The 26,164-nt window shown below is 47.0% G+C and overlaps 1 protein-coding gene across 3 annotated transcripts in view; it reads left to right on the forward strand.

The window, feature by feature from the left end:
* HNF1B (HNF1 homeobox B) overlaps nucleotides 1-26,164 on the forward strand; it is a 60,478-nt gene that overhangs the window by 24,416 nt on the left and 9,898 nt on the right. For 2 of the 3 annotated variants that reach the window (XM_025362290.1, XM_025362291.1), the window contains exons 5-8: nucleotides 10,157-10,317; nucleotides 16,086-16,218; nucleotides 19,956-20,150; nucleotides 21,927-22,045. In XM_025362290.1, the coding sequence (XP_025218075.1) occupies nucleotides 10,157-10,317; nucleotides 16,086-16,218; nucleotides 19,956-20,150; nucleotides 21,927-22,045 (608 nt within the window). The remainder of the gene's footprint in view (nucleotides 1-10,156; nucleotides 10,318-16,085; nucleotides 16,219-19,955; nucleotides 20,151-21,926; nucleotides 22,046-26,164) is intronic. The other variant, XM_025362293.1, reaches the window with a different exon arrangement.

The raw sequence follows: 26,164 nt of genomic DNA on the forward strand, positions 1-26,164 counted from the left end.
GCATATATGTGCTGTATATATATATATATAGGCATATTTTCTCTTCTCTAGAAACAATGTCACTCAGCTCACCCCTATTAACACTGCTTAAGTATACAGTTCACAAATTAATGTCAACATTTAATGTTACCAGAAAGTTTTCAAAGAACGTATCATGACTTTCTCCCTAATATTTTACTGGTAAACTAGTCTCATTTAATTTAGTTCTGCTAGTTAGCTTAATGTTCTACTACTTTCATTCCTTTTAAAATCTCTTACCAGGATCCCCAGGGCAAGAAAAAAGCAAGAACTTCTCCTCTCGTGTTTCCATTGAGCAAAGTGAGGTCTAGAAAAGGGACTGGGCTACTGCAAATCAATTATCTGGAGAGACAGAAGCAAAACTGCCCCGCTCTGGGCAGCCATCAGGTCTCTGGTGGTGCTCCCTGAGCATCTGCCTGGTGCTCCTAGCTCAGTGCCCAACACCTGGTGTTGCTTGGGATGAGCCTCCCTGGGCCTGCCAGTGATCAATAGCTATCTGTCATGATGATGGTGATGATGATGATGATGATAATGATACTGATGGAGATGCCCTCTGTGACAGTGATGAAGAGGCTGGGATCTGGCCAGGCAAATCCCTATCACAAGGCAGCTCTGACACTTGCCAGGCCTCAAAGGATCTTCTCCCTAGGTATCATCTCCCAGTAGGGTCTTTCTTATGTATAGGCTGTGGTGGAAAACCTCCCTTTTCTAAGGCAATTTTATTAGCCCTTCAGTCACAATACAGATGTCTGTTTATAGGACCTTACTTTTGTGTGGACACCCAGTGGCTCAGTCTGCTGATGGCTTTATAGCCTTTCTCGCTTTGCCCAGACCCACTGGGAGCATCGCCATTCTCCTTGTCGGCCAGGCCTAGAGGCCTTTGTTGCAGCCATATTATCTCTGCCCGCAAAGGCAGCTGCTCAGAAAACACCAGACCCCAGGAGGCAGACTGCAGAAGAGCACTGTCTGTCCCCATAGCCTTTAAGCCTAACGATGTCCACCGTTAACCCTTCTTAGTTTTACCCTAGTTTCTTTGGAGAAAGGGGCATTTAAGTTACTCATGTTGCCACAGTAAAATCCCATTAATTGACTCTTCTCCTTATACCCAAATCAACCCAGTGGCCCCCAAACTTGGTTCTTCAAATGTGAAACTGCCCAAGTCTATCAATACTGTTTCTTCAATTTTGATTATATTTTAATCTCTCTCTCCTTTTCTCTTACTCCCCTTTCTTCCTCCTTAAAAAGAATGCTTGCCTCTCCTTGCCCACAGAAAAACAGGGAGAGGGAGGCCAAAGCAGGACTACTTGAGCCCAGGAGTTTGAGACCACCCTGGGCAACATAGAGCCCCCATCTCTACAAAATAATAACAATAATAATAATAATAATAATAATAATAAATTAGCCAAGCATGGTGGCATGCACCTGTAGTCTCAACTATTTGGGGGGCTGAGGTAGAAGGATTCCTTGAGCCCAGCAGGTCAAGGCGGCAGTGAGCTGTGATTGCGCCACCGCACTCCAGCCTGGGTCACAGAGCTAGAGCTTGCCTCAAAAACGAAAAGAAAAACGGGGAGATTTAGAGGATAAATGGATATACTCCAGTCACTTCACCATCACTCAACTCAACAGTCTAAAGGGGAAAGTGATGTGGAGTCATCAGAGTTTAAGCGTAGGTTATTCATTCATCATTTACTCCTTCAGCAAATGTTTAATGAATGCCTAGCATGACTCCATGCCAAGAAGAAAATGGAGAATACAGACAAGGTCCTGCCCTCATGGGGCTTACATTCTAGTGAGGGATGCAGCCAAGGAACAAGTAAACAAACCTGCAAAATCATTTCAAGCTATTAGTGGGTCATGATGGGGAGGCTCTACATATCTGGAGCCCATTTGGGGCTTATGGGAAAGAGGGAGAAGGGTCAGCTTTGGAATACCACTGACTTGCTGGGAGACCCCCTAGCAAGGAGCAGTGCAAACAACCTTGTCCTCTCTGAACCTCAGTTTTCCACTCTGTCAAATGGGTGCCTGTGACACATTGAGAAGCAGACGGGTGTAACATACTCTCAGATGTGAGGACTGCCCAAGTTCTCAAGTGCCAGGCTGGTTCCTTTTGCCTATAGCAGCAATCTTCAGGCTGAACTATTCGTTGCAAACCACCTGATGTTTGCCTGCAGAAACTGCCACTCTGGTAAGGATGAGGCGTGGTGGCACAGGTAGACCTTGTGGGGGAGGACACGCGGAGTTTCTGTTGCTCTTCTACCTCCCCGCATGTGCAGTTTTTTCAAGTGCACCATGCACATTAGCTTCTGTTCTCAGCCAACGCGCTTTTGATGAAAGATTTTTTTTCTTTTCTTGGTTACATTTGCTTTGATTTTTTTTTAAATAAGAAAACCAGTTTGTGGGCTTCCCTTAAGTATCACTCAACTTTTACTCCTTGAGTCAAGAATGTTTACTGTCCCCACAGGCCTGTCTGTATTTCTCCTCTTATGAATTGAGCTCCTAACTAAGCCATGTTAGGTAGAAAGGGATCTGGAATTGAAACCAGCCCAGCATTTAAATTGCTTTCATCTTGCATCAGTTTTTTCTTCCACACTTGCAGATTTTTAATCTTCTAAACTCTCTGCAAACATGAATCTTTATCCTCGCAGAGGAGGAAGTATTAATAAGAACTAGCAAAAGTCCTGTGCTACAAACAAGGACACTGAGGCAGCAATGCTAACTCATTTGAAAGCTTTCATTTCTGGAATTCTCCGTTTCAAGCCAGGGAATTGTTCACATTCTTTTCTTCCAAATGGGCCTCTCAGAAGTTCACCAGATGGAATCATTTGTCTCTCTGCCTCTGTCCTTAAGAAAAGTAACGCGTTTAGGGAGAAGGTAGAGTTATCAGGACACAATACAGGGTCCATCAAGCCTGGCCCAGTCTCTCCCTGTGCTCTCCCCAACATAATGATTTGGCTTCATAGAAAAGATGGCACTGTCTACTCATAATTTATGAACAATGCACATAGTTATTTCCTTTTGGAAGAGCTTTCTCCTTCGCATGTTCTCTCCTGCCTGAGTTTAAATTCCCAGTTTCTAGACCCAACAGGGTTGGGTTGTGCTCTGCATGAGGTTAGAAACACAGGGGAAGAATGTGTGTGACAGAGCCCCAGCCAGTTGAGTAATGTTTACTCTGTTGGTGGCTGGGACGCTCACTCATGCTGGCAGAGGTCCACCAGCCAGAGGAACATTCCTGCATTATCAGGGATGGGAGGTTGGCTCTGAAATGTCAAGGGTGAACGGCATCCCACCAGATTCTGGGTGCAGCTCACAGACCTCAGCGAAAGGAACCCCCAGGCTTCAGCGCCAAAGGCCACATTGCCCAGGAATCCCCACTTTCCTCATTTCTTCTTACTGAAAGAGCAATTCTGGTCCTGTTTTCCTGGTTGACGTTGCTCTTCTGTTCACACAGCAGAACCAGTGCATCTCTGACATTATTTTATTCATTCATGATTCTGGGTTGTGAAGAAGGAATATCTGCATGCCCCTTTCACAGACAAAAATGCCAACGCCCAGAAGTTAACTGACCCAGAATCATCAGAGAGTTAAGGCAGAGAGAGAGAGAGAGAGAGAGAGAGAGAGAGAGAGATTGTTAGTTTAAAGTGTCTAGAGCCTGGTGCCCAGTTGATCTCTGGAATCGTGGAATTGGGGTCTCAGCTGTTTTTTGAAGCTCTTAGAGCAGAATTAAATCGCCAGGGGCTCTGTGAGCTGTAGCTCTAAGCCCCTGAAGCACAGGTTTCTGCAAAGTCTCTCTGGTGAATGGCACCCTAAGCAGTGCCTCTCTGGGGTCCTCCTGTAAGGCAGTCATGTTTGTCTTTGAACACACAGGCACAGTAGGTTCTATATAACCTGACATACGCAGCCTAAAAATCACCACAGTTTGCTAAGCCATGTGGTAAGAACCACAGGGCTTGTGGGAAAAACAGGATTAAAAGCACAACACTTGAGGCCGGGCGGGGTGGCTCATGCCTGCAATCCCAGCACTTTGGGGGACTGAGGTGGGTGGATGACTTGAGTTCAAGAGTTTGAGACCAGCCTGGCCAACACAGTGAAACCCTGTCTCTACCAAAAATACAAAAATTTAGCTGAGCATGGTGGTGGGCACCTGTAGTCCTAGCTACTTAGAAGGCTGAGGCAGGAGAATCACTTGAGCCCGGGAGGTGAAAGTTGCTGTGAGCCGAGATGATGCCACTGTACCCAGATTAGGTGACAGAATGAGACTCCGTCTCTGAAATAAAATTTTTAAAAAGCACAACACTTGAAAACCTCTTCAGCGACACATTTTTTGCTTTGAGATGAAGTCTTGCTCTGGTCACCCAGGCTGGAGTACAGTGGCGGGATCTCAGCTCACTGCAACCTCCACCTCCCAGGTTCAAGCAATTTTCCTGCCTTAACTTCCTGAGTAGCTGGGATTAAACCACTGTGCCCAGCTAATGCACGTACCACCATACCCAGCTAAATTTTGTATTTTTAGTAGAGATAGGGTTTCACCACGTTGGCCAGGCTGGTCTCGAACTCCTGACCTTAAGTGATCCACCCGCCTCGGCCTCCCAAAGTGCAGGGATTACAGGCGTGAGCCACCGTGCCTGGCCAACACATTTTTAAAAGATAAGAATCCAATAAAAAGATTATCAGAGTTTTATACCCGTTAAAGAGTTAAGAAATATATAAATGCTGTACAACAATAAATATGGCAAGTTTGCCTAGGGAAGTGGGCATCAGAAGGGCTGCGGGTTGTGCGTTACTGTGAATCAGTGGAGAAAGGGTTATCTGAAATGGGAAGGAAAAGATGTGACTCCATATTGCATGGATGTGTCTCACCAGCGCACACAGTGGACTGAGGTGTTTGGAGGATGTTTGAGGTGTGCATATGTACACACAGCAGCATTGTTAGTATTCTCCTATGTGGTTCCATTCAGCTGGATGCAGCTTTCTGAATTCACTAAGTGTTTTGCAAATGTGAAATTGACATTATACTCAAATTATCCCCTAATATGTCAATAGAATTGGAACAGATTTACACTTTCCCTACAATAAATACAGAACTGACTGTATTTTCTCCTTCTGCTAGATGTGATGCTCTTTGTCTGGGGCATGGGTGCTCAAAGCTGCTGGGGTTTCATTCCTTCAGTCAATAAATATTCATAGTATCAGGCAGTCTGCTAGGCTGTGAGGATGTGACAAATAAAAACTCATCTCTTTCTTTAAGAGGCAGAGAAAAGTGAACATATCAGCAGCATGCATGCAGGGTGACTGACTCCTGCCGTAAGCCTCTGTCTAGTGCATGTAAAATACAAAGGATGGAGCGGCCATCTCCCAGGATGAATCAAGAAGAGCTTCACGGGGGGCAACATGTGACATGAGATGCTTTCCAGGCAGAGGGAACAGCAAAGGTGCAGAGGCAGGAGATGGTCAGGCCATTTGAGAAATGCGTTAAGGTTGTGGTGAGATGGCCGGGCGCAGTGGCTCAAGCCTGTAATCCCAGCACTTTGGGAGGCCGAGATGGGCGGATCACAAGGTCAGGAGATCGAGACCATCCTGGCTAACACGGTGAAACCCCGTCTCTACTAAAAAATACAAAAAAAACTAGCCAGGCGAGGTGGCGGTGCCTGTAGTCCCAGCTACTCGGGAGGCTGAGGCAGGAGAATGGCGGGAACCCGGGAGGCAGAGCTTGCAGTGAGCTGAGATCTGGCCACTGCACTCCAGCCTGGGGGACAGAGCGAGACTCCGTCTCAAAAAAAAAAAAAAAAAAAAAAGGTTGTGGTAAGAGATAGTGCAAATAAAACAGATGAATCGCGAAGGCCCAGTTCTGCCAGTCTTAGGTGCTGGGGCTTTTCTGGAAAGCAGTGAGGAGCCATCAGACATTTCCAAGCAGGGCAGAGGCATGGTGTGACTTTGTTTTAGAAAGAAATCCCAGGCTGCAGCAGTGTGAAAGGCACCTTGGAGATCGTGCTCGCACAGGAAGGCAGGGCAAGGATGCTGGCTTCTTGGAACCATGCACTTCTGCCATGCCTTTGGCACTTCTGACCAGTCTATCGGATAGAAACCAAATGATCTGCGTCTGTCCCATATGCTGTTGGGAATCCAGGAATAACCTGATACCCATGATGCTCACACCTAGCAACAGGAGAAAGTAGACGATCTACTCACCAGGGCCTCAGGGTTGTCTCGACTCTACCTTGGATGGCTTTTGCTGCTTGACACACTTGCTGTGGTTTGCAGAGCCAACACTGGGGACAGGGCCAATTAGTGGCTTGAGCTAGGAAGTAAGTGGAAGGCGAATGGCTGCCATCTGCCACTCTCATTTCTCCTGTGGGTCCTCTGTGGCTATTAACCTGGCATCTTTGGTTAATCAATATTAAACCAGAGCCCTTGTCATATGTTCACTTAAAGAACTTGCATTGGTGAAGGAAGAAGGGAAGATGCCATTCCATTTCTTAATGCTCCCTAGCACAGTGCCTGGCACATGGTAGGTGCTCAATAAAGTGGCATGACCTCAGCCTTCCTAAAAATGTCTTTTAAACAAAGACAGTCCCAGAGTAGGAGGAATTGATGTGTTTTCAGCAACTGTTATATGCCCAGCATGGTCTGGGTACTTGGACATCCATTAACTCATTCCGTTCTCTTCCCAATGACCTGACGGATGGATATTGTTAACAATGAGGAACTGAAGCTCAGGGAGGTTAAGTAACTTTCCAAGGTCACACAGGTCTTACAGGGTAGAGCCAAGATTTAAACCCAGGTCACCTGGCTCCAGAGCCTACACACTTTGCACTTATTTTTGTTCTCACTTCAAGTGCTCTTCTGAGTTTTTGAAATATAGGAGGACTGGCCTCTCCTTCCTCTAACAAGAGCACCTATTTTTGGTGTACACCTTGTGATGCACCCCCACCCCCTTCCCCCAAAAGATGGCTGGCTGATTACAGCCACCCTCTCAGGGGCCAGTGATTGCCACATTCTTGGTGAGAGGAGCATCGTGGGAACAGCTGCAGGTGGATCTGGAGCTAATGAGCAGCCTTGTGCCTGGCTCCCATCACATTGCTGTGACAATGGCCCCCTCCCCACGGTGGGCAGTCCTCTGGCTTATAGATGAGGAAGCTGGTGCTCACCCAAGAAATTGACAGCAGAGCTGAGATTAAAACAGGGATCCCCCAATTCCCAGCCAGACCTCTATCACTTAACCAGAGGCTTTTAAAGGAATGTTCAGAGGTCTAGGCTCATCTGTCTTTTAACAGAGCAGCTCCATCGTTATAGTTCTTATATTAAAGTTTTGTTGGGGAGAAAACAAAGTGTGAAAACCACAACAGCCTTGGAATATGCTGCCTAGACTCTAACAAATGGCTCTTGAGTCTCTCCTGACATGCTCCCTTGTAAAGAAGCCTTTTGTTTCCTGCGGAAATCCTTGGTTAATTATTTTTAAATAAATAATTGCGTAGCCTTTGGTAGGGGAGAAGCCTCCCTGTGACCCATATTTGATCATCAGAGGGCTGGCCCTTTTCCGTCAGCCAAATTAAATAGGCTAAATCCAGAGACTGTTTGACTTGAGACTGAATCGATGATGGGGACAGGCTGGGAGGTGAAAACACACCTGACTCCCAGCGTTATCACCACTCTCTCAGGAGCAGAGCCTCTCGGGGAGGTAAATAGCTGGTTAGGGAGTCAGAGAAAGCAGGAGAAAAACAGGGTGAAGTCTAGTTCCTCCAAAAGAACGGAGCAAGAGGGCAGCGGCCAAACCTCCCTCCTAAGTTGCTTCCAGGGCAAAGCATCAGTGGTTCTCCCAGGGTAGGATTCTTTGGAAACTCTTCTCTACGGAAAGATAATTCCATTCAGTGTTTAGAATCTGTCCTAAGCCATCCAGAATTCTAGGACCTTAGGGCAAATATCTTGGGGTCCATTCCTATACCAGCTTCCTCCCCACAGCATCCCCACCCATAGTTGCCATTTATATGGCATTTTGCAAGAAACCGTATAGATGTTACCTCTAATCCAAAAAGAGCCCTGTTGAGGATGCATTCTCTCCACTTTTCTAGAGGAAACAAAGGCACAGAGAGGGAAAGTAATTTTCCCATGATCACAGATCTATTAAGAGCAGCGTCAGAATTTGAACCCGAGTTGGTTTAGCTGCAGAGTCCATAGTCTTCCCACTGCCCTTCCTTGATAGAAATTCTTCCTTTTGTTTATTTGAAATCTGCCTTCCTCTTTTCCATTGGACCTAGCTCTGCCTTCAGAGCTCATAAGGTTCAAATCTCTTTCTTCTTCTATGTGACTACACTTTGAACTGTTGGCAGCATCCTGCTGGGAACTGGGTGGCAAATGTGAGTGAAGAAAGAAGGCCTCATTTAATCCAATGGGATGGCATCGATGGCAAACAGGAGACGTGGGGGCTGCAAATAGATGCACAGGAGGACAGGGTACTGGGCACGGGCTGTTGACTTGGGGAGCTGGACATTGTTCCTCCTTTTAACTTCATGATTTCTGTTCTTCCCCAAAAATGTAGTGCCTTAAACCAATACACCAATTCCAGCACCATCCTACTGTCACCACCACCCCTACTAGCAGCTCCTTGATTCAAAGAATGGGGAAAATGGCCAATAGAAAAGCTCATAGAGCAAGCATCAAGCCACTACATACTCAGACAAGTTGCTCTTGAAGGTTAGAACCTAGCTTTAGCATTTGTTTTATTTTTTTCCCCAGCCCTCTTAAGTTCTAGGTCATATCAGCCTTGGGTAATGTCCTTAGGAAGATCCAAGGAAAACTGGCTTGGGGCTCATCTAGTCTCATCTTGGTAAGCTTCATCTTAGTGAATTAGAGGCAGATTATGACACGGATTATGGCAGTGTGCCTGGCCCCTGGGGGAACTTTGTAGCCTCCTCTGGAAGGTGGGGCTCTAGCTAGGGCAGGGGGTGGGTGGATGAAAGAGAACCAACAGAATCAGTATACAGGGATGGTTCATCTTGGGAAACTGGGCAAAGGAAGACGTGCAGCCAAAGAGTTGGTCTACTTCTCCAGATGATTCCATGCCTAGAGTATTTGGTCTCTGCAGGACAGGGTCCTCCAAACCTTTTTGTCAAATCCAAAGCAAAAAACGAGAGCACTGTCTTTCTAAGCACTGAGCTTAGGGTGAGATGTCCTGTGTAACCTCAACCTTGTCCTTGACTGTTTCATGGGCACATCAAGCAGGACTTCCATCTGCAAACTGGACGCAGGTTCTTGGCTTTCTTGTGGCTTCCTTCAGTTGCCTGATCTCTGTCCAGTACTTTTCTTTCCTGAGATCAGATCTCCATTTTGGTTCCCGAGCAAGAGGGAGGGTCAGAGCAGTGAGGCTGTAAACATGTTTGGTTCTACCCTTCCCTTGCAGAGCAAACTCCAGTGGTTTACTAAGCATCCACATCTGCCTGTGTGTGCTGCCTGCCCCACCTCCCGGCAGACGCACCTTTCCCTGTGCCCTGGAAGGCAGCCAAATGGGACCCCACCAAAGGAATGTGAGTTCTACAGCCTAGCCCCTAGACGCAGCCTCATCCCTGTCCTGCTCTGCCTGTGTCCGTGCCCCTGACCTCTTGGGCCTGGCCACAAAGTGATACACAGAGACTGACGCCTAAGCTACGGCTCTTTCAAGGGTCACTGGACAAGGGCTTCTTCTTTGTCACATGGGTCTACTTATACTTTGCAGCGCCACGAGAGATGCCAGGGAAACAAACATTTCTAGAAGGCATTTTAAAGAATAAAAGAAATACTCCAGCCAGTAAGTGTATCCTAAAAGAACTATGCGGAAGTAATAACAAACAGAATCCATCCAGTCATTCATTTATTCATCCGAAGTTTACTGAGTGGCTAGTCAGTGCCAAGGCACTGGGGATACATCAGTGAACAAAACAAAAGGGATAAAAATGCCCTGCCCTCATGGAGCTTATATTCTAGAATTAAATAAAGAACATGCCATATTTACCCTGGAGAAAAACAGCCGATATTTCTTGTGGGTGGACAGGGAAGGAGAAGGCAACTTTATTTTCTTATTACCCACCCTTGAAAACGGGGTGCCGAGTCACTGTTCCAGGGCCCTGGTGGCACTAATGTTCCCTATTGGGTTTGTGTTGTTTTGCAGGAGTGCGCTACAGCCAGCAGGGAAGCAATGAGGTCACTTCCTCCTCAACAATCAGTCACCATGGCAACAGCGCCATGGTGACCAGCCAGTCGGTTTTACAGCAAGTCTCCCCAGCCAGCCTGGACCCAGGCCACAATCTCCTCTCACCTGATGGTAAAATGGTGAGTACACCTGGGCCATTGTAGCTCTGGAGCTGATAAGATAAGAGGCAAAACAAACACAACTTCTCACAAGGCCTGCCTCAAACAATGAAGCATTGTAGCCCCGCAGGGGAAAATGAGGGCTGTCCGGAGCTGGAAAGGAGAGGTAGTGCTGGTGACCTAGCCTTTGGCGGGTAGAAGAGGTGTTCGGTTTGAACCCAGCCAATAAATCTGACAAGAGTTCTGCTCTCATTTTATTGATTGAATGCCTCATAAAGGAGCAAGCCCGGTGGGACACTGTTTGTTTCGGGGCTTGCCAATGACATTTGTGTTGATAAAATGTTCATTCATCCCTCCCCCCAAGGCCTCCAAAGCCAATTTTTTAACTTAGAGAGCACCTCACTTTGACACAAGCCCCCTCTTCCTCCTTACCATCCCCTTGGTACTCACAAGGAGAGTCATTAGCAAGTCAGGATGTAGTGGATAGGAGGCGATGGGGAGAAGCTTCTTGAACTGGAACGGCAAAAGACATGGGATGCCATGACAGCGAAGATCACAGTACAAATGGTAGATGGGGTGGGGCGACGCTTAGGGAGGGAGAAACACCAGCTTTGAAGTTACAATTGCCCAGGTTCAAATCTCAGCTCCAGCTCTTAATAGCTGTGCAGCCTGAGCAGGTTACTCGATTACTTATGATCTCTTTTCCTCATCTATAAAATAGGGGCGGTAACAGTAGGCTCAGCAGGGGCATGAGCGTGATAACATATGAGAAATACTCTGCAGTGTTTGCCATAGGAAATAGTCAATCAACTGCAGTATTGTTGTTGTTGTCGTGTTAATGTCAATATCATTCTCATTAAATGAAGTTTTCTATATCTGTAACCACAGCCCCACATCCAGATGCAAGTTTAGCACACTTGGTGAAGAATGGACAATTTGAATTTGAATTTTCTACATCAAACTAGATTCTAGGCCAGGTGCAGTGGCTCACACCTGTAATTCCAGCACTTGGGGAGGCTGAGGCAGGTGGATCACTTGAGGCCAGAAAGTTTGAGACCAGCCTGGAAAACATGGTGAAACATCATCTCTATAAAAAAAAAAATACAAAAATTAGCCGGGCGTGGTGGCATGCACCTGTAATCCCAGCTACTCGGGAGGCTGAGGCGGGAAGCTCACTTGAGCCTGGGAGGCAGAGGTTGCAGTAAGCCGAGTTCACGCCACTGCACGCCAGCCTGGGCAACAGAGTGTGACTCGGGTGTCTCAAAAAACAATAATTAATAATACAATAAATAAAACTAGGTTCTAATTAGGATTAGGTTCTGATCCTGTAGCAACACAAGTGCAGGAGAGTGGCTTATGGGAGAACAGAAGCATTACAACACGGCAAGGGTACAGAATGAAAAGCTCTATTCTTTGGGTCATGCTCTGTTTTTCAGGGGAGGGAGGAGCCGCGGGTTCCTGACTTTCATGCTGAAGGTGGAGCTGCACACATTCCCAGAGTAGGGGCCAGGATGGGTGAGGGCAACAAGGTGCAGAGGCCATTTTAGATCTTGACGTGTGTGCTGTGTAGGCAACACAGAAACGGTGGGTCACAGGTGATTGAGTCCCTGGCTCCCTGGAGGAAAAACAAAGTGTGGTTTCTGAGGGGAACACTGACCCGGCCAATTCTGGTTTCGGAGGACCTGAGCTGCTCGCCCTGGTTGTGGTCTCTGAAAACAAAAATGAAAGGGCACTCCTGGGGGAGGCATTTTGCAGCCCCCTTCTCCTACTCCCACCTATCCCTTAAGAAAGATTCTTCTCCATATGAAGAACCACTTGTGTCAGTTACCTGTGAGAGGTACAGACAAGTCTTTCTGTCTTCTCAAGAGTGTCCCGAACAAGTTAGGGTTAAGGATTACCCAGGCTTCAGTGGAGAAGGGGGCCTTATGGAAGAGGTCTTGACTTCTCAGTGGGAAAAACCTTCCAGGTCTCAGCTCTTATTGCTTGAAGGTCCTTGGGGTTTCCTGTTGAGCTCTGCCACTCCTAAGAGGCAGGCTGCCTCACCCAGGCCAGGGCCGCTCTCAGTGCAGCCTGCGGACACGCTTTTTGCTTCCTGTTCTGCTCGGCGGTGCTTTAACTGGGCAGTGTGTTACTGGATTGATGATTGACCAAGACTGCACACCTCAACGTTAGCAAACACCTGGAAGCTTGTTTGCAAGGACTGGCTTTTCTCTTGTCTCCAAACACCCTAGTGCATGCGCTGTGTCACTACCATCAGAGGCCCAAATTCAAGAGTTTGTTTTCTTGTTAATATAATAACATGTCCATCACGGATCTTGGTCCACCAAGGCAAGAGTGGAGTATGGCTAAAAAGGAATGCAGGCAAGAGAACCAGTATGTGCAAGTCTTGGCTCGGTCATTCACCAGCAGTAGGGTGGACAAATTGCTTAACCTCAGTTTCTTCATCTGTAAAATGGGGGATAATGAAGCCTACGTCATAGGGTTGGTGTGAAGATTGCTTGCAGCACTGTTGTTCTTTGGGTCAGCCCTGTTCTAGGAAGGACAGTCTCCCATGCTGACTTTCAGTAGGACATGCCTTGAAATCTTTCCCTAAGAACTGGTTTTGGAAATAAAGTCAACCCATTTGAACTCTCTGTTGTACCGTCTGCCCCTACCCACCCCCATGCCCAAATGTCATGCGTTGACGAAAAACTGGCCAGGTTTAGGGTTATAGTCTGTGCATGTCGAACCTTTAAAAAAAAAAAAAAAAGAAAGAAAGAAAGAAAAAAGAAAAGCACATACTGGATACTTTCACAGTATCAAGCAGTGTGTCCTGATGGTGAAAAGCTCAGGCAGGCCGTGGTGGTGGCAGATAGCCTGCTTTCAACCCCAATTCTACCACTTGGGCACACTTCTTAACTTCTCTAAATTTCAGTATCCTTACCTATGAAATAGGGATAATAATACCAACATTATAGACTATAGGTATGTAAAGAACCTAGTATAGTGAACAGACCATAAGTGACAGCATTCATATAATTCAGGCTCTCCAAATTACCATGTAAGGATCACCACTGATATCCTTAGCAGTGCCCTAGCTTCCATCAGTCCAGGAGCCAAATAGAAAGTAATGGTTGTAGCCGGGCCCAGTGGTTCACACGTGTAATTCCACTACTTTGGGAGGTGAGGAAAGATCATTGCTTGAGCCCAGGAGTTCAAGACCAGCTTGGGTAACACAGCAAGACCCTGTCTCTACAAAAAATTAAAAAATTAGCCGGGCATGGTGGTGCATGCCTGTTGTCCCAGCTCCTCCAGAGGTTGAGGTGACAGGATCGCTTAATTCCAGGAGTTCGAAGCTGTAGTGAGCTGTGATCGTGCCACTGCACTCCAGCCGTGGCAACAGAGTAAGACCCTGTCTCAAAAAAAAAATAAAATAAAATAAAATAAAATAATGGTTGCATTTTAGAATGGGAAGTAACTTGATCAAGGTTGCCCAAACTTAGCATGTGGATAAGATTTAAACTCCAGCAAAACTGGATTTTAACTCTGGCTTTTTCACTTATGAGTCAAGTGACACAGAAATAGTCTCTTCTAAAGATCAGTTTCTTAATCTGCAGTATAGAGACTGATAGTAATAATGCCTGCCCTACTTGTGTCATTATCTATTAAGGACAATCAGTGAAAGCACTTTACAAATCCTAAAGCCACACACATTTAAATTATCTTTATCACCGGCTTCCACATTTCTCTTATACCATTAACCACATGCTGAAATGGCAGAGAAATTACTGTCACTTGGTTGACTTTCTCCAAAGGAACTACACTACCCAAGAGATTCAGTCTGAAGGCAGGTTACGGATTTTTTTTTTTTAAATGACTCTGACATTTTGAAAAACAAGTCCAGCAAACAGGCTGGTTCTCTCTTGTTTGATGTGGTCAGAATTCCTTCTTGGTCATGTGACCCCCTAACTCATTTCTTGATGCTTATTTTAAAAACACAAACAAACCTGTTTGGTTTTTTCTTTCTTTCTTTTTCAAATTAACCTTGGACGCTGTGGGGTTGACCAGAAGGGCAGGGTGGGAGATACCATCTTACCTGGGTGCTGGTGTGAGACCTATGGTCTGAAGAGCTCTGGGAAGTGAAAGATGGAAGAAGGAAAGTTGAGTTACTCAGACATGTGGTGTATCCTAACCCTAGAGCACCTCTCATGGTTCCTGACGCTCTCAAGCATGCCTGGGTTCAGAATAAGAGGGGCCAGCCCTTTCTTAATAATAACTTTAAAAATTATTTTGGCCGGGCGCAGTGGCTCAAGCCTGTAATCCCAGCACTTTGGGAGGCCGAGACAGGCGGATCACGAGGTCAGGAGATCGAGACCATCCTGGCTAACATGGTGAAATCCTGTCTCTACTAAAAAATACAAAAAACTAGCCAGGCGAGGTGGCGGGCGTCTGTGGTCCCAGCTACTCAGGAGGCTGAGGCAGGAGAATGGCGTAAACCCGGGAGGCGGAGCTTGCAGTGAGCTGAGATCCGGCCACTGCACTCCAGCCTGGGCGATAGAGTGAGACTCTGTCTCAAAAAAAAAGAAAAAAAAAATTATTTTGAGGCTGGGCACAGTGGCTCCCGCCTGTAATCCCAGCACTTTGGGAGGCCAAGGTGGGCACATAACCTGAGGTCAGGAGTTCAAGACCAGCCTGGCCAACATAGTGAAATCCTGTCTCTACTAAAAATACGAAAATTAGCCAGGTGTGGTGATGGGTGCCTGTAGTTCCAGCCACTCGGGAGACTGAGGCAGGAGAATTGCTTGAACCCGGGAGACGGAGGTTGCAGTGAGCCGAGATCACGCCACTGCACTCCAGCCTGGGCAACAGAGCTGGACTCCACCTCAAAAAAAGAAAAAAATTATTTTGAAACTATAAGTAGTAAACTGATTTATCATGGAAAAAGTGTAGGGGTGTATAAAACTGATGGTGCCCTTATAATTACAACTAGAGTTAATGGGAAAACATTGGAAACATTTCTGATAACATCAGAAACAAGCACATCTGTTACAGCTGTTATCGTTTAATACTATAAGTTCTAAGCAATGCAGTAGGACATGTAGACATATCTGTACTAGCAAGGAAAAGACTCTGTTACCATCAGATGCTTGTATTACAATTACATACTTGGAAAAAAATCAATGAGGAAAAGACACTAGTAAGTTTCAATGAAGTGGTCATGTACAAAGTAAATACACAAAAATCAGTAGCTTTCTCATACTAATCTGTCATTAAAATATAATGGCGATTACAATATAGGATCCTTGACCAAAAAAGAAATAAAAAATTTTGTAATGTGTACTGGAGATATGGAAAAAGTAGAGAAACCTTATAATGGCTAGTGTCCCTCAAACTTTAGTAATTTCTGAAGCTGGCTAGTAACTCAGACAGTCAACAACAAATGCACCATGAGGGCAGGGATCATTGTCTGTTTTACTTACTGCTGTATCCCCAGCACCTAGAATAGTGTCTTCCCACAGGAGACACTTAATAATTGTGTTTTTTTCTTTTTTTGTAGAGATGGGATTTCACCATGTTGCCCAGGCTGGTCTTGAACTCCTGAGCTCAGCCAGTCCTCCTGCCTTGGCCTCCCAAAGTGCTGGGATTACAGGCGTGAGCCACCGCGCCCACCCAATAATTGTTATTGAGTGAATGAAGGAATGAATTTCAGAACTAGCCATGCCAAGGAATCGCTAAGTCACATCATGTTGTAAACTGCTCTTTGTGGTCCAAGACCACCCATGTTTCTCTTGTTTTTTTCTCTCCATCAGATCTCAGTCTCGGGAGGAGGTTTGCCCCCAGTCAGCACCTTGACGAATATCCACAGCCTCTCCCACCATAACCCCCAGCAATCTCAAAACCTCATCATGACACCCCTCTCTGGAGTCATGGCAATTGCACAAAGTAAGTTCTATTCTTGGTCAGAAAACTTGGGGGCGGGGAGAAGAATGGGAAGCAAATTAGTGCAGTGAAAAATAACTGTAGGTCTCCTTCAAACTCACCCACACTTGTAGATTTGGTTTAACTTCTTTAGCTTCTGATCGGTCTCCTTAAATCCAATATTTGGATTGTTTAGCCTAAAACAAGAGAAAATTATGGAATGGATTTGTATCCTGGTCACAGTTCAGCAGCTGTGCATTCTTGGTCAAATCATTGAACCTTTAGGAGATTCAATGTCCTCATCTACAAAATAGGTTGTTGAAGTGATCAAATGACAGTGAATATGAACATGCTTGTAAATCTCTAAAGCATGAATATGTATAACATGGTAGCTTACACTTTGTCTTGAGTTCATTCCTGTCACTAAGTAGGTGGTAGATTTTTCAGGAGGTTCTTTATGTTTGGTGATGATGAAGTAAGAATGACAGGTTTCCTTCTAAATGGGGAATTTTGTGTGGTATATGAAATCTCCTTGACCAGCAGTGAAAATACACCGAGGAAGGACCCAGAAGGAAACTGCCATTGTATCTGAGAGCTTTGAAAACTTTAAGGAGAAATAGGTTGCTTTGGGACATCACACGCCTGAAGACACAGAGATGGATCAGGTCCCTCCGGCTCCAGGAGGCTCATATTCAACAGCAAGCCTGTGCCCTCCCATACACAGGCCATCTCGAGGCATGAGAAGGCCGAAGGGAACTGTGGTTGTGGATGTCTCTTTGAGAGTTTTAATGTTGATGAGTATTCAGCATATTTTCAGCTTCACCATGACAGCTCAGGCCAAGTCATTGTTTCTCAAAACCATCCTTGTGACCCTTGGATGTATTACTGGATGTCTTGGGAGAGATGTAAGGGCAGCACATGGGTCATCTTTCTTTCAACCTTGTATCGCTCCATTGTCCTCTTGACCTTCCTTGTGTCTAGGGCCCATGTTGGCCATCTCTTTGTTTCTGCCTTTTTTTTCCTTCCCTCTTCTCTCCCTAAATCACCTCTAGCTAGGGTCGGAACTTGGATTCTCACTTCTGAAGAGAATGACTTACTCATCCTTTGAGGTCAGAACAGGGCTAGGCCCATTGGAGCACACAAATTTATTGAATATGTGTGGCTCTCACTCTATCCTTAGCTGCTTGGAAATTGACACACAGTGCATTTATTTTGGCAGAAGGAAAATGGGACTGGGGAAGCATTTGGAGAACTCATAATATAAATGATCATTTTAAATGTACTGCCTTTTGACTGGGCCCTCTGGTATATGGAATATGGTAATTATACTAACACCAGAGTTTGGAATGAGATAAGATACCTAAAACCAGCTTGTTTGCCATTTAGAAGATTTGATTAAAAGACCCGTGGAGAAGATATTCCATTTATTTCTGCAATCAAAATAATAAACAAACTGTCCCACTTAACTTATTTCTTCCATTCTAAGCTTTCACTGCCATACAGTTATATATATATATATACACACACACTATCTGAATTAAAATTTTCCCTGGGGCTAGTCTTTATCTTTCCATTTTGCACTTTCTAATTTCCTCTACTCATATTTCTCTATCATCTCACAATGCTCCTTAATTTCCTATTCAGATAGGCTACACCAGAGTGCACACTGACCTTAGAAGGACAGCTGTGTGTGTACATATCTGTGTACACTGGGGTAGACAGAGCATGAGGAATGGTGAGAATCACCAGAAAACTGCTGAGACACAGAGGTCCTACACTACGGAGTGTCAAGACGAGGAACTGGTTGCAGGCATCCTTATTTAACTGACTGATGTGTTGAGTACTACAGGCCCTGCCTCGGAATTGCAGAAGCCCGTGGAGAAGGTGGTAACAAATTATGTGGCAGGGCCAATTCCTCACTCTCTACTCATTCTCACCTCTTCATCCTATTCTCTTCCTCCTCTCTTCCATGGACTGGATAGCAGACTTCCCAAGCAAGAACCAGTGCCCAGAAACAGAAACAGATGAAAAGGTCAAGACTTACCCACTGAGGGAGCTGGAATGACATCAGAGGCTCTCAATCCTGGAATTGAGGCACATTAGGATCACAGACTGCATTGAAAATAAGGTTCCTGGGCCCCACCTCTGAAGGTTCTGACTCATTAGGTCTTGGGTGGGGCCCAGGCATGTATATTTGTTAAAGAGCTCCCGCAGATGATTTCTGAAGCACACGCAGGTTTCAGAACTATGCCTTCAAATGTCATCCACTCTAGACAGGATCATTTGCTTTTCTGGGCAGCAGTTTCCCAAAAAGAGCAGCAGCAGTGCTCCCAGAGATTTCTCACAAACAGCACATCCATGGGGCCTCCTGGGAGACTGAGACCGTAAGCAGGAGGTAGGAAAGGGAAACACGGTAATCAGGGTATCTGGTGAGAGGCTGGCTTGAGGAGACGCTGAGCCCCCTGGGGAACTGGAGACAGTGCTGTTCTGAGGGTGATCAGAGTGTCGCAGCCCCCAGCCCCCACCCAGGAGAGCCAGAAGCAGGATTATCCCCCTGTCCTTTCTGCTCAGGGACCTCACCTTTTAGGTTTCTGATAACAGTATCAGCGAAAGCTCTGAGGAGGCGATTGTTGAGGACTCTGTGTTATCTCCATTGATGACTTCCCACAAACCTGCTTATGAAACCGCCTCCATTTCAGGAAAGCCTCTCTAGGTGTCCCCTCCGCATCCACCTAAAACAGACCTTTTCCTGGATTCCTTCTTCATCCCATTCTTTCCCCAATTTCCCGAAAAGCAAGAACACAGGAACAGAGTCGGCCCCAGGAAGTAGGTCCAGGTGTCTTCTCTCCTGATCGTCCTGTCCCCACTCCGATCCTACCTTAGCTGTCTTCCTCCGGGTCGCTCTTAGGGAGGAGATAGACCGTGGGTACCAGGGGATCCAGTCGTCCCAGTTCTGGCCCGGGTTCTAAAGAGGCCTCAGGATACAGACACAGTTCCAAGTCACAGAGGCCCTGACATCCCCAGAGCAGAAAGATGGGAAGACACGCTATAACTGCCACGAGACAACCTTTAATGTACTACTTCCTCTTTCTAAAACCTGGTCCTTTTAGTGCCACAAGCCCTATGCTGCCAGATAAGATATGCCCACTTCATAGACTGGCTGAGTTCCAGGGTTTTCTCCCGTCTCTGTTACAATCAAGGGAGTTGGCACCTGACATCTCTCGGGGTCTTTGCACAGTCTACTAAATAAGGGTCTCCAGACTTCACCCTCCCGGGCCTATGGAAGTTGTTTTTGATCAAAATTTGGGTCTCTGCACACTCCTGCCCTCTACTGGACAGACAGATCTGGGCAATAACCTGTGCGTCAGTGTAGACATCTTTAACTCTGCCCTGCAGGCACCAGGGCAAGCCTCTCTCACAGCCTGGCATGGATGGAGTGGGCAAGCAGAGCCAGCTTTTCCAAAGCCCTGCTAACCTCAAGAAAGCTAAGTTTGGGAGGTCACAGGATGACTTCAGGAGACTCTCAGGCTTTAGTCAGATCTGTTTAATGCCGGTCTCCAACCCACAACTCACTGTGGAATATGAGCAAGTAAATTAATCTCTCCAAGTCTCCATTTCTTTAAACTCGCCTCCCATGCAATCTCCTATGTAACAGGCTCAGCCCAGTGACTGGGACATTGAGCAGGGGCTCAAATGATGACATCCATTCACCTCTTCTCATCCCAAGAGCTGTCTCTGATGTTTTCCTCTTGCTCCCACAGGCCTCAACACCTCCCAAGCACAGAGTGTCCCTGTCATCAACAGTGTGGCCGGCAGCCTGGCAGCCCTGCAGCCCGTCCAGTTCTCCCAGCAGCTGCACAGCCCTCACCAGCAGCCCCTCATGCAGCAGAGCCCAGGCAGCCACATGGCCCAGCAGCCCTTTATGGCAGCTGTGACTCAACTGCAGAACTCACACAGTAAGGACACGGGCATGTGGAGGGAGGGAGCACTGAGGACCCTCAGTGGCCAACCACTTTCCCTCTCTGGGTCTGAACTTTCTCAGAAGTTTATTGGCTTGGTCGCTTTTCCCTGCCTATGATCCACCGACCAAGACAGTTTCTCAAGCGTAATTCGTGTGTGTTGCTGTACCTTTTCTAGTCCTCTCCTCTACCCTTGAGATTCCCAGGGAAAGGTCTGAAGAGGACAGTGTAGGCCTACAGATGAAGGGGAGTTGGAGCCAGACAGCATGTGGAACACGCACCGCCAACTTCCCATTCCAACACCTCTGGAAAAGATCACACCCAGAAACCACCAGCACCTTTTCCCAGTGAACCTCAACTTAGCCTTTGCAATCCAAACTTCTAAGCAGCCATTATCAGATGATCAGAGTTGGCATCTAATTTGCATCCCGTTTGCCTTCCCTAAAATAGAAGAATCTTCTAGAGTCCTGTGTCCTCCTATTTATACACCACAAACACCTCTAATCAAGAACCAGGAACACAAGTGAAAAATACCAGTGGCATGCCGTCCTGGGCATTAGAGTTTCTTCCTCCCTGCCAGCCTTGCATCCCTGCACACAGACATTTTCCTCATATCCAATTTCTATACCTACCCCAAGCCTACCTTTCGACCACTTATTTCCCATCCAATCTCTGCTTTTCGTCCTGAGTCCCAGGCTTCCAATCCTCTGGCCAGGTCTGGCTATAGCCCCTGACACGGAAGTTTAGGGAGGAATCATGGCTTCTCTGCTTCAGAAACCCCAAGGAAGTGTTCAGTATAAAGCACTAGTCTTAGATCAGACAGACCTGGATTTAAATCCTGGCTGTGATACTTACCAGCTATGCAGCCTAATGCAAGTTACTTAGCCACTCTAAGCCCAATCTCTTCATCCACGAAATGGAAGTAGTATGCATTTAGGGTCATTATGAGCATGAAATAAACATGGGGTGAACTGCGTTTGGTAAGCATAAAGAATTATCAAGATTATTTATAAAGGGACTCCTAGAAGGCAATGATGGTGGAAGAGATTTGTGTTTCTTCCCTAGCTGCATCGGATAAGCTGTGGGTCTGGGGGAGAACAGCCAAGTCCAGCCTTCTATCTTCAGGGCTCAATCCCCACTCAGGCCTGTGGAGCTGGTTTCTGAGCACCATCTCACATTCCAATCACATTTTAGTGGCTTCTGAAAATCTGCCACAGCCTGTAGCAGAGTCTGAGACCACATGTGCCCCACTTCCCATCCTCCCAGAGCATGACAATGTGCTCCCCACTTACCCCTCTCCCTTCACCTGGCCAGGCTTCCTCAGTGGCCAGGCCTGGGTGGGACAGTCAGAGAGTGGTCACCAGTGACCCGTGGACTGCTGAGGCCCAGCAGGCCTGGTCACCCATGAAGAGAGAGCCCATGGTGCCCCGGACCAGGAAATAACCTGCCTCCCTGCATGAGAAGGGCAAGCTGAGGCAACGGCCAGTGACCTTCACCCCCGTTCCATACCGGAGGCCTCCCTGTTAGGCCCCATGTTCTGAGAACAGGCTGGTCTCTCCCTCAGAGCCAAGCATCCGCATGCTTTCGGGAGTTGGTCATGTGACTTGAAATTTACATGAATCTTATGGATAACTCATAAAAGAAATCCCCACTATAACCACCACCCCTTTTATCTGCCTGGGGAGATGGGAGCTGTGGTGTGGGATGGGGGCTCTGTAGCTGTGTGTGTGCCTGTGCATGCACCTTGATTCTGTCTTTACTCTGTCTCTCCAGTGTACGCACACAAGCAGGAACCCCCCCAGTATTCCCACACCTCCCGGTTTCCATCTGCAATGGTGGTCACAGATACCAGCAGCATCAGTACACTCACCAACATGTCTTCAAGTAAACAGGTAATGCCAGCAGGATTTGCGGGGGTTGGGGTGTGGGCAGGGTGTGACTAAGGCTATTGATGTGCAGAGGGTGTGGCAAACATGGACTTGGCCAGAAGTTAGGTCCTTCTGAGGCCCCCTGCTACTTGCAAAGGGAATCCTTAAGGTCCCAGGGTGAAAAAAGGGCCACAGGCTGAAAGGGCTTATTGCTCCCCCAGATTCCCCAGTAAGAGCACTAAACAAGGACAGAAGTTTGATAGGTCGCTGGAGCCTGGATGACATATAGTGCTTAGACATTGAGATTGAGTGTTCCCTAATAGAATGATCGTGGAAAAGGTATTTCCAAGGAGGGCTCAGGAGGACAGATCCCCTGCTGAGGTTCATGCTTTGCAAGAGGGATCCCTGAGGATCCACAAAGTTGTCAGTGGGGAAAGTAACCAGGAAGTCAGAGGTCCTGAGGCTGATTGCCTTTGACCCAGAATGCCATAAGCTCCGGGAATGACCCAGTTATGTCAACCCATGGGGACTCCCCAGTAGACAGCCTGGCTTTTCCAGGGGTATGCATCCACTTGCAGTTTTATCAAGAAATTTAGAATCAACTTCCTGGTGCACTGAAAGTGGGGAATCCAGAGGCTTAGTCACTGTTTCAGTTGATGACTAAGCCCCACCTCCGAATAGAAGTGATGGAATAGTAAAGTCAGGCAGCTGATGGCGAGGCTCGTTGCTGCAGCTTGGACAGCTGGACCACAAGAAGACACCGAGAGTTAGAAAACAGGACAAGCTGTCTGAACACAGGCGATGATTCCAGAGTAACACAATGAAACCTTTCAGTAGCTGGGGTCTGTGCAGCGTGGGAACTGTTTGGCCTCTATCGATTACTAGATAAGTAGGTGACAACCTTGAACTTCATGTCAGAGGCTCTCAGCAGAATTTGGTCTTGTTGATGGTCTTTTTTTCATCTGAGCCCTGCAAATCACACTTCATCCGCCGCCATGGGCTTCCCAGGAGGTTCCTTCATGGGATCAGGGTTCTCTATCCTTTCCTTTGCCCCGATCTCCTCCCAGCCCTAGAGTGTAGGTGGAGCAGGTGGGTTCTACTCCTAGTTCTGCCATTTGCTTGGTGACCTTGACCTCCCTGAGCCTTCATTTCGTCATCTTTAAAGTGAGAGTTGTAACATCTGCTTTTTCTGAGGATTCAGCAAGGTTGCACAGATTAAGTAACTGGTGTCTTGGGCACTGAAACACACACACGGCCAGGGCAGCTGGGCTCCCGAGCTGGGCGCAGAGGGAGAGGTGTGTGGGACCTGCTTTGTCACTCTTCTCTCACCCAATAGAAGATGAAAGGACAACTCCTCGCTACCCTGCCCTTCGACTCCCGTGCGAGTTCCCAGTCTTTGTAGTGAGCAGGGAAAACATTTATCTGTGCTCACAAATCTCAATCGGGGGGCAGCCAGGCGCAGCGGCCCTCCTTGGGAATACCTTCCCCTTTGAAAGGTTTATCAATCCATCTGCCGCTTGGTCAGCCCCAGACAGGACCATGATTAATTATTCCTGTCTTTCCCAAGTTGACTTTGATGGTTGCTTGTTGAAACAAGTCCTCTGAATTCAGGAAATGGTCTCCTAATCAAAATACTGTAAGATGCTCCCTGAGACACTGCACCAGCCCCCTACTGGCTTCTCCTCTCCATTGGACAGAGTGGCCAGCCGACCTTGAAGCTGCATGAGTGGCCTCCCAGAACTGCTGTGACATTGTCTCCATGTCCCCAGGCATTTCAGGAGTCTGGCAATAGACTCATTTCTGTGATGATGAGGATGATTATTACACTTAGGATGAAAAATACTCATGTGGCATGTTACAGTTTATACTTCTCATGAACATTGTCTCATCGTGTTCTTTTTACTGCAACCTCCTAAGCACAAAGAAATGAACTAAAGCCCAGAGATGAAGAGTGACCTGCCCAAGGTCACACAGATGATAAATTCTAGAGCTGGACCTTCAGGCTTTAGTCTTTGACTCCAAATACTTGCCTTCCACTACTCATCTTTAAAATTCTATGGTAACTGCTGCCACTCTTGTTGTCTTTGTGGTCAGGAACAAGAGTAAAAAATAAGTTCATGGCCGGGCGCGGTGGCTCAAGCCTGTAATCCCAGCACTTTGGGAGGCCGAGACGGGCAGATCACGAGGTCAGGAGATCAAGACCATCCTGGCTAACACAGTGAAACCCCGTCTCTACTAAAAAATACAAAAACCTAGCCGGGCGAGGTGGCGGGCGCCTGTAGTCCCAGCAACTCGGGAGGCTGAGGCAGGAGAATGGCCTGAACCTGGGAGGCGGAGCTTGCAGTGAGCTGAGATCCGGCCACTGCACTCCAGCCTGGGCGACAGAGCGAGACTCCGTCTCAAAAAAAAAAAAAAAAAAAAAAGTTCACGTACTATATTCCACTCAGGAAACATTCTTCCAACAAGTTGAAAGAGAAGGAGGAATGGGAAGGGCACAGTGAGGTAAAATGAGGGTAAAGGTGCTGCCTTCTGACAGCAGAAGGTACCCAAGGTGAAGACAGTTTGTACAAACTCTGTTCCTAAGGCAAAGGGTCAGAAGTGAGTTCTGAAAGAGACCTGATGGCAATTCTGCTTTTTTGTTTTTGTTTTAAGGTCTTATATTCCAACAGGAATTGCAAATTCACAGCTGGCGTGTTCCAATTTATTGCTTATAGCGATGTCTGTTTGCATCGCTGTAAAGAAATATCTGAGGCTGGGTAAAAGAGGTTAAAAGGCTTATGGTTCTGCAGGCTTTACATGAAGCACGATGCCAGCATCTGCCTCTGCTGAAGGCCTCAGAAGGTTTACAATCATGGCGGAAGGTGCAGGCAGGGCAGGTGCATCACATGGCGAGAGTGGGAGCAGGAGAGAGAAGGGGGAGGCCTTGGGCTTATTTATTTATTTATTTATTTATTTATTTATTTATTTATATTTTTATGTTTTGAGACAGGGTCCCGTTCTATCACCCAGGCTGGAGTGCAGTGGCACTATCATAGCTCACTGCAGCTTTAACCGCCTGGGCTCAATCAATCCTCCCGTCTCAGCCTCCAGAGTAACTGAGACTACAGGCGCACACCACCATGCCAGGCTAATTTTTGCATTTTTTTTTTGTTTTGCCATGTTGCCCAGGCTGTTCTCAAACTCCTGCGCTCAAGTGAACCACCTGCCTTGGCCTCCCAAAGTGCTGGGATTACAGGTGTGAGCCACCATGCCTAGCCCTAGACTCTTTTAAACAGCCAGATCTCACGTGAACTAACTCAAGCATGAATTCACTGACTCATCACCAAGGGGATGATGCTAAGCCATTTATGAGCGATCTGCTCCCATGATCCAGTACCTCCCACTACGCCCCACCTGCAATATGGGGAATCACATTTCAACATGAGATTTGGAGGGGACACACATCCAAACCATATCATTCCACCCGTGGCCTCCCAAATCTCATGTCCTTCTCACATTGCAAAATACAATCATCCCTTCCCACTAGTCCCTGAAAGTCTTAACTCATTCCAGTATTAACTCAAAGTCCAAAGTTTCATCTGAGACTCAAGAGCAAGTCCTTCCACCTATGAGCTTGTAAAATAAAAAACTATATACTAACTTCCAAAATACAATGGTGGTACAGGCATTGTGTAGATGTTTCCATCCCAAAAGAAATACATCGGCCAAAAAGAAAGGGGTAACACCCCATTAAGTCTGAAACCCAACAGGGCAGGCATTAAATCTTAAAGCTCCAAAATAATCCTTGATTCCATGTCCCATATGCTGGGCACATTGGTGTGCCTGATGGGCTCCCAAGGTCTTGGGCAGATCTGCCCTGTGGCTTTTACATTCTGAGGTTGCAAGCTGCTAGTGGCTTTACCATTCTGAGGTCTAGAGGGCAGCAGGCCCATTCCCACAGCTCCATTAGGCAGTATCCTGCTGGGGACTCTGTGGGGGTGGGGGGACTCCAATCCCACATTTCCCCTCAGCACTCCCCTAGTGGAGGTTCTCTGTGGGGGCTCTGCCCCTGCAGCAGGCTTCTGCCTGGGCACCCAGGCTTTCTGATACATCCTCTGAAATCTAGGAGGAAGCTGCCAAGCCTTCTTCACTCTTGCGTTCTGT

Source organism: Theropithecus gelada, chromosome 16, assembly GCF_003255815.1.
Source record: "Theropithecus gelada isolate Dixy chromosome 16, Tgel_1.0, whole genome shotgun sequence".
NCBI classification, from domain to species: Eukaryota; Metazoa; Chordata; class Mammalia; order Primates; family Cercopithecidae; genus Theropithecus; species Theropithecus gelada.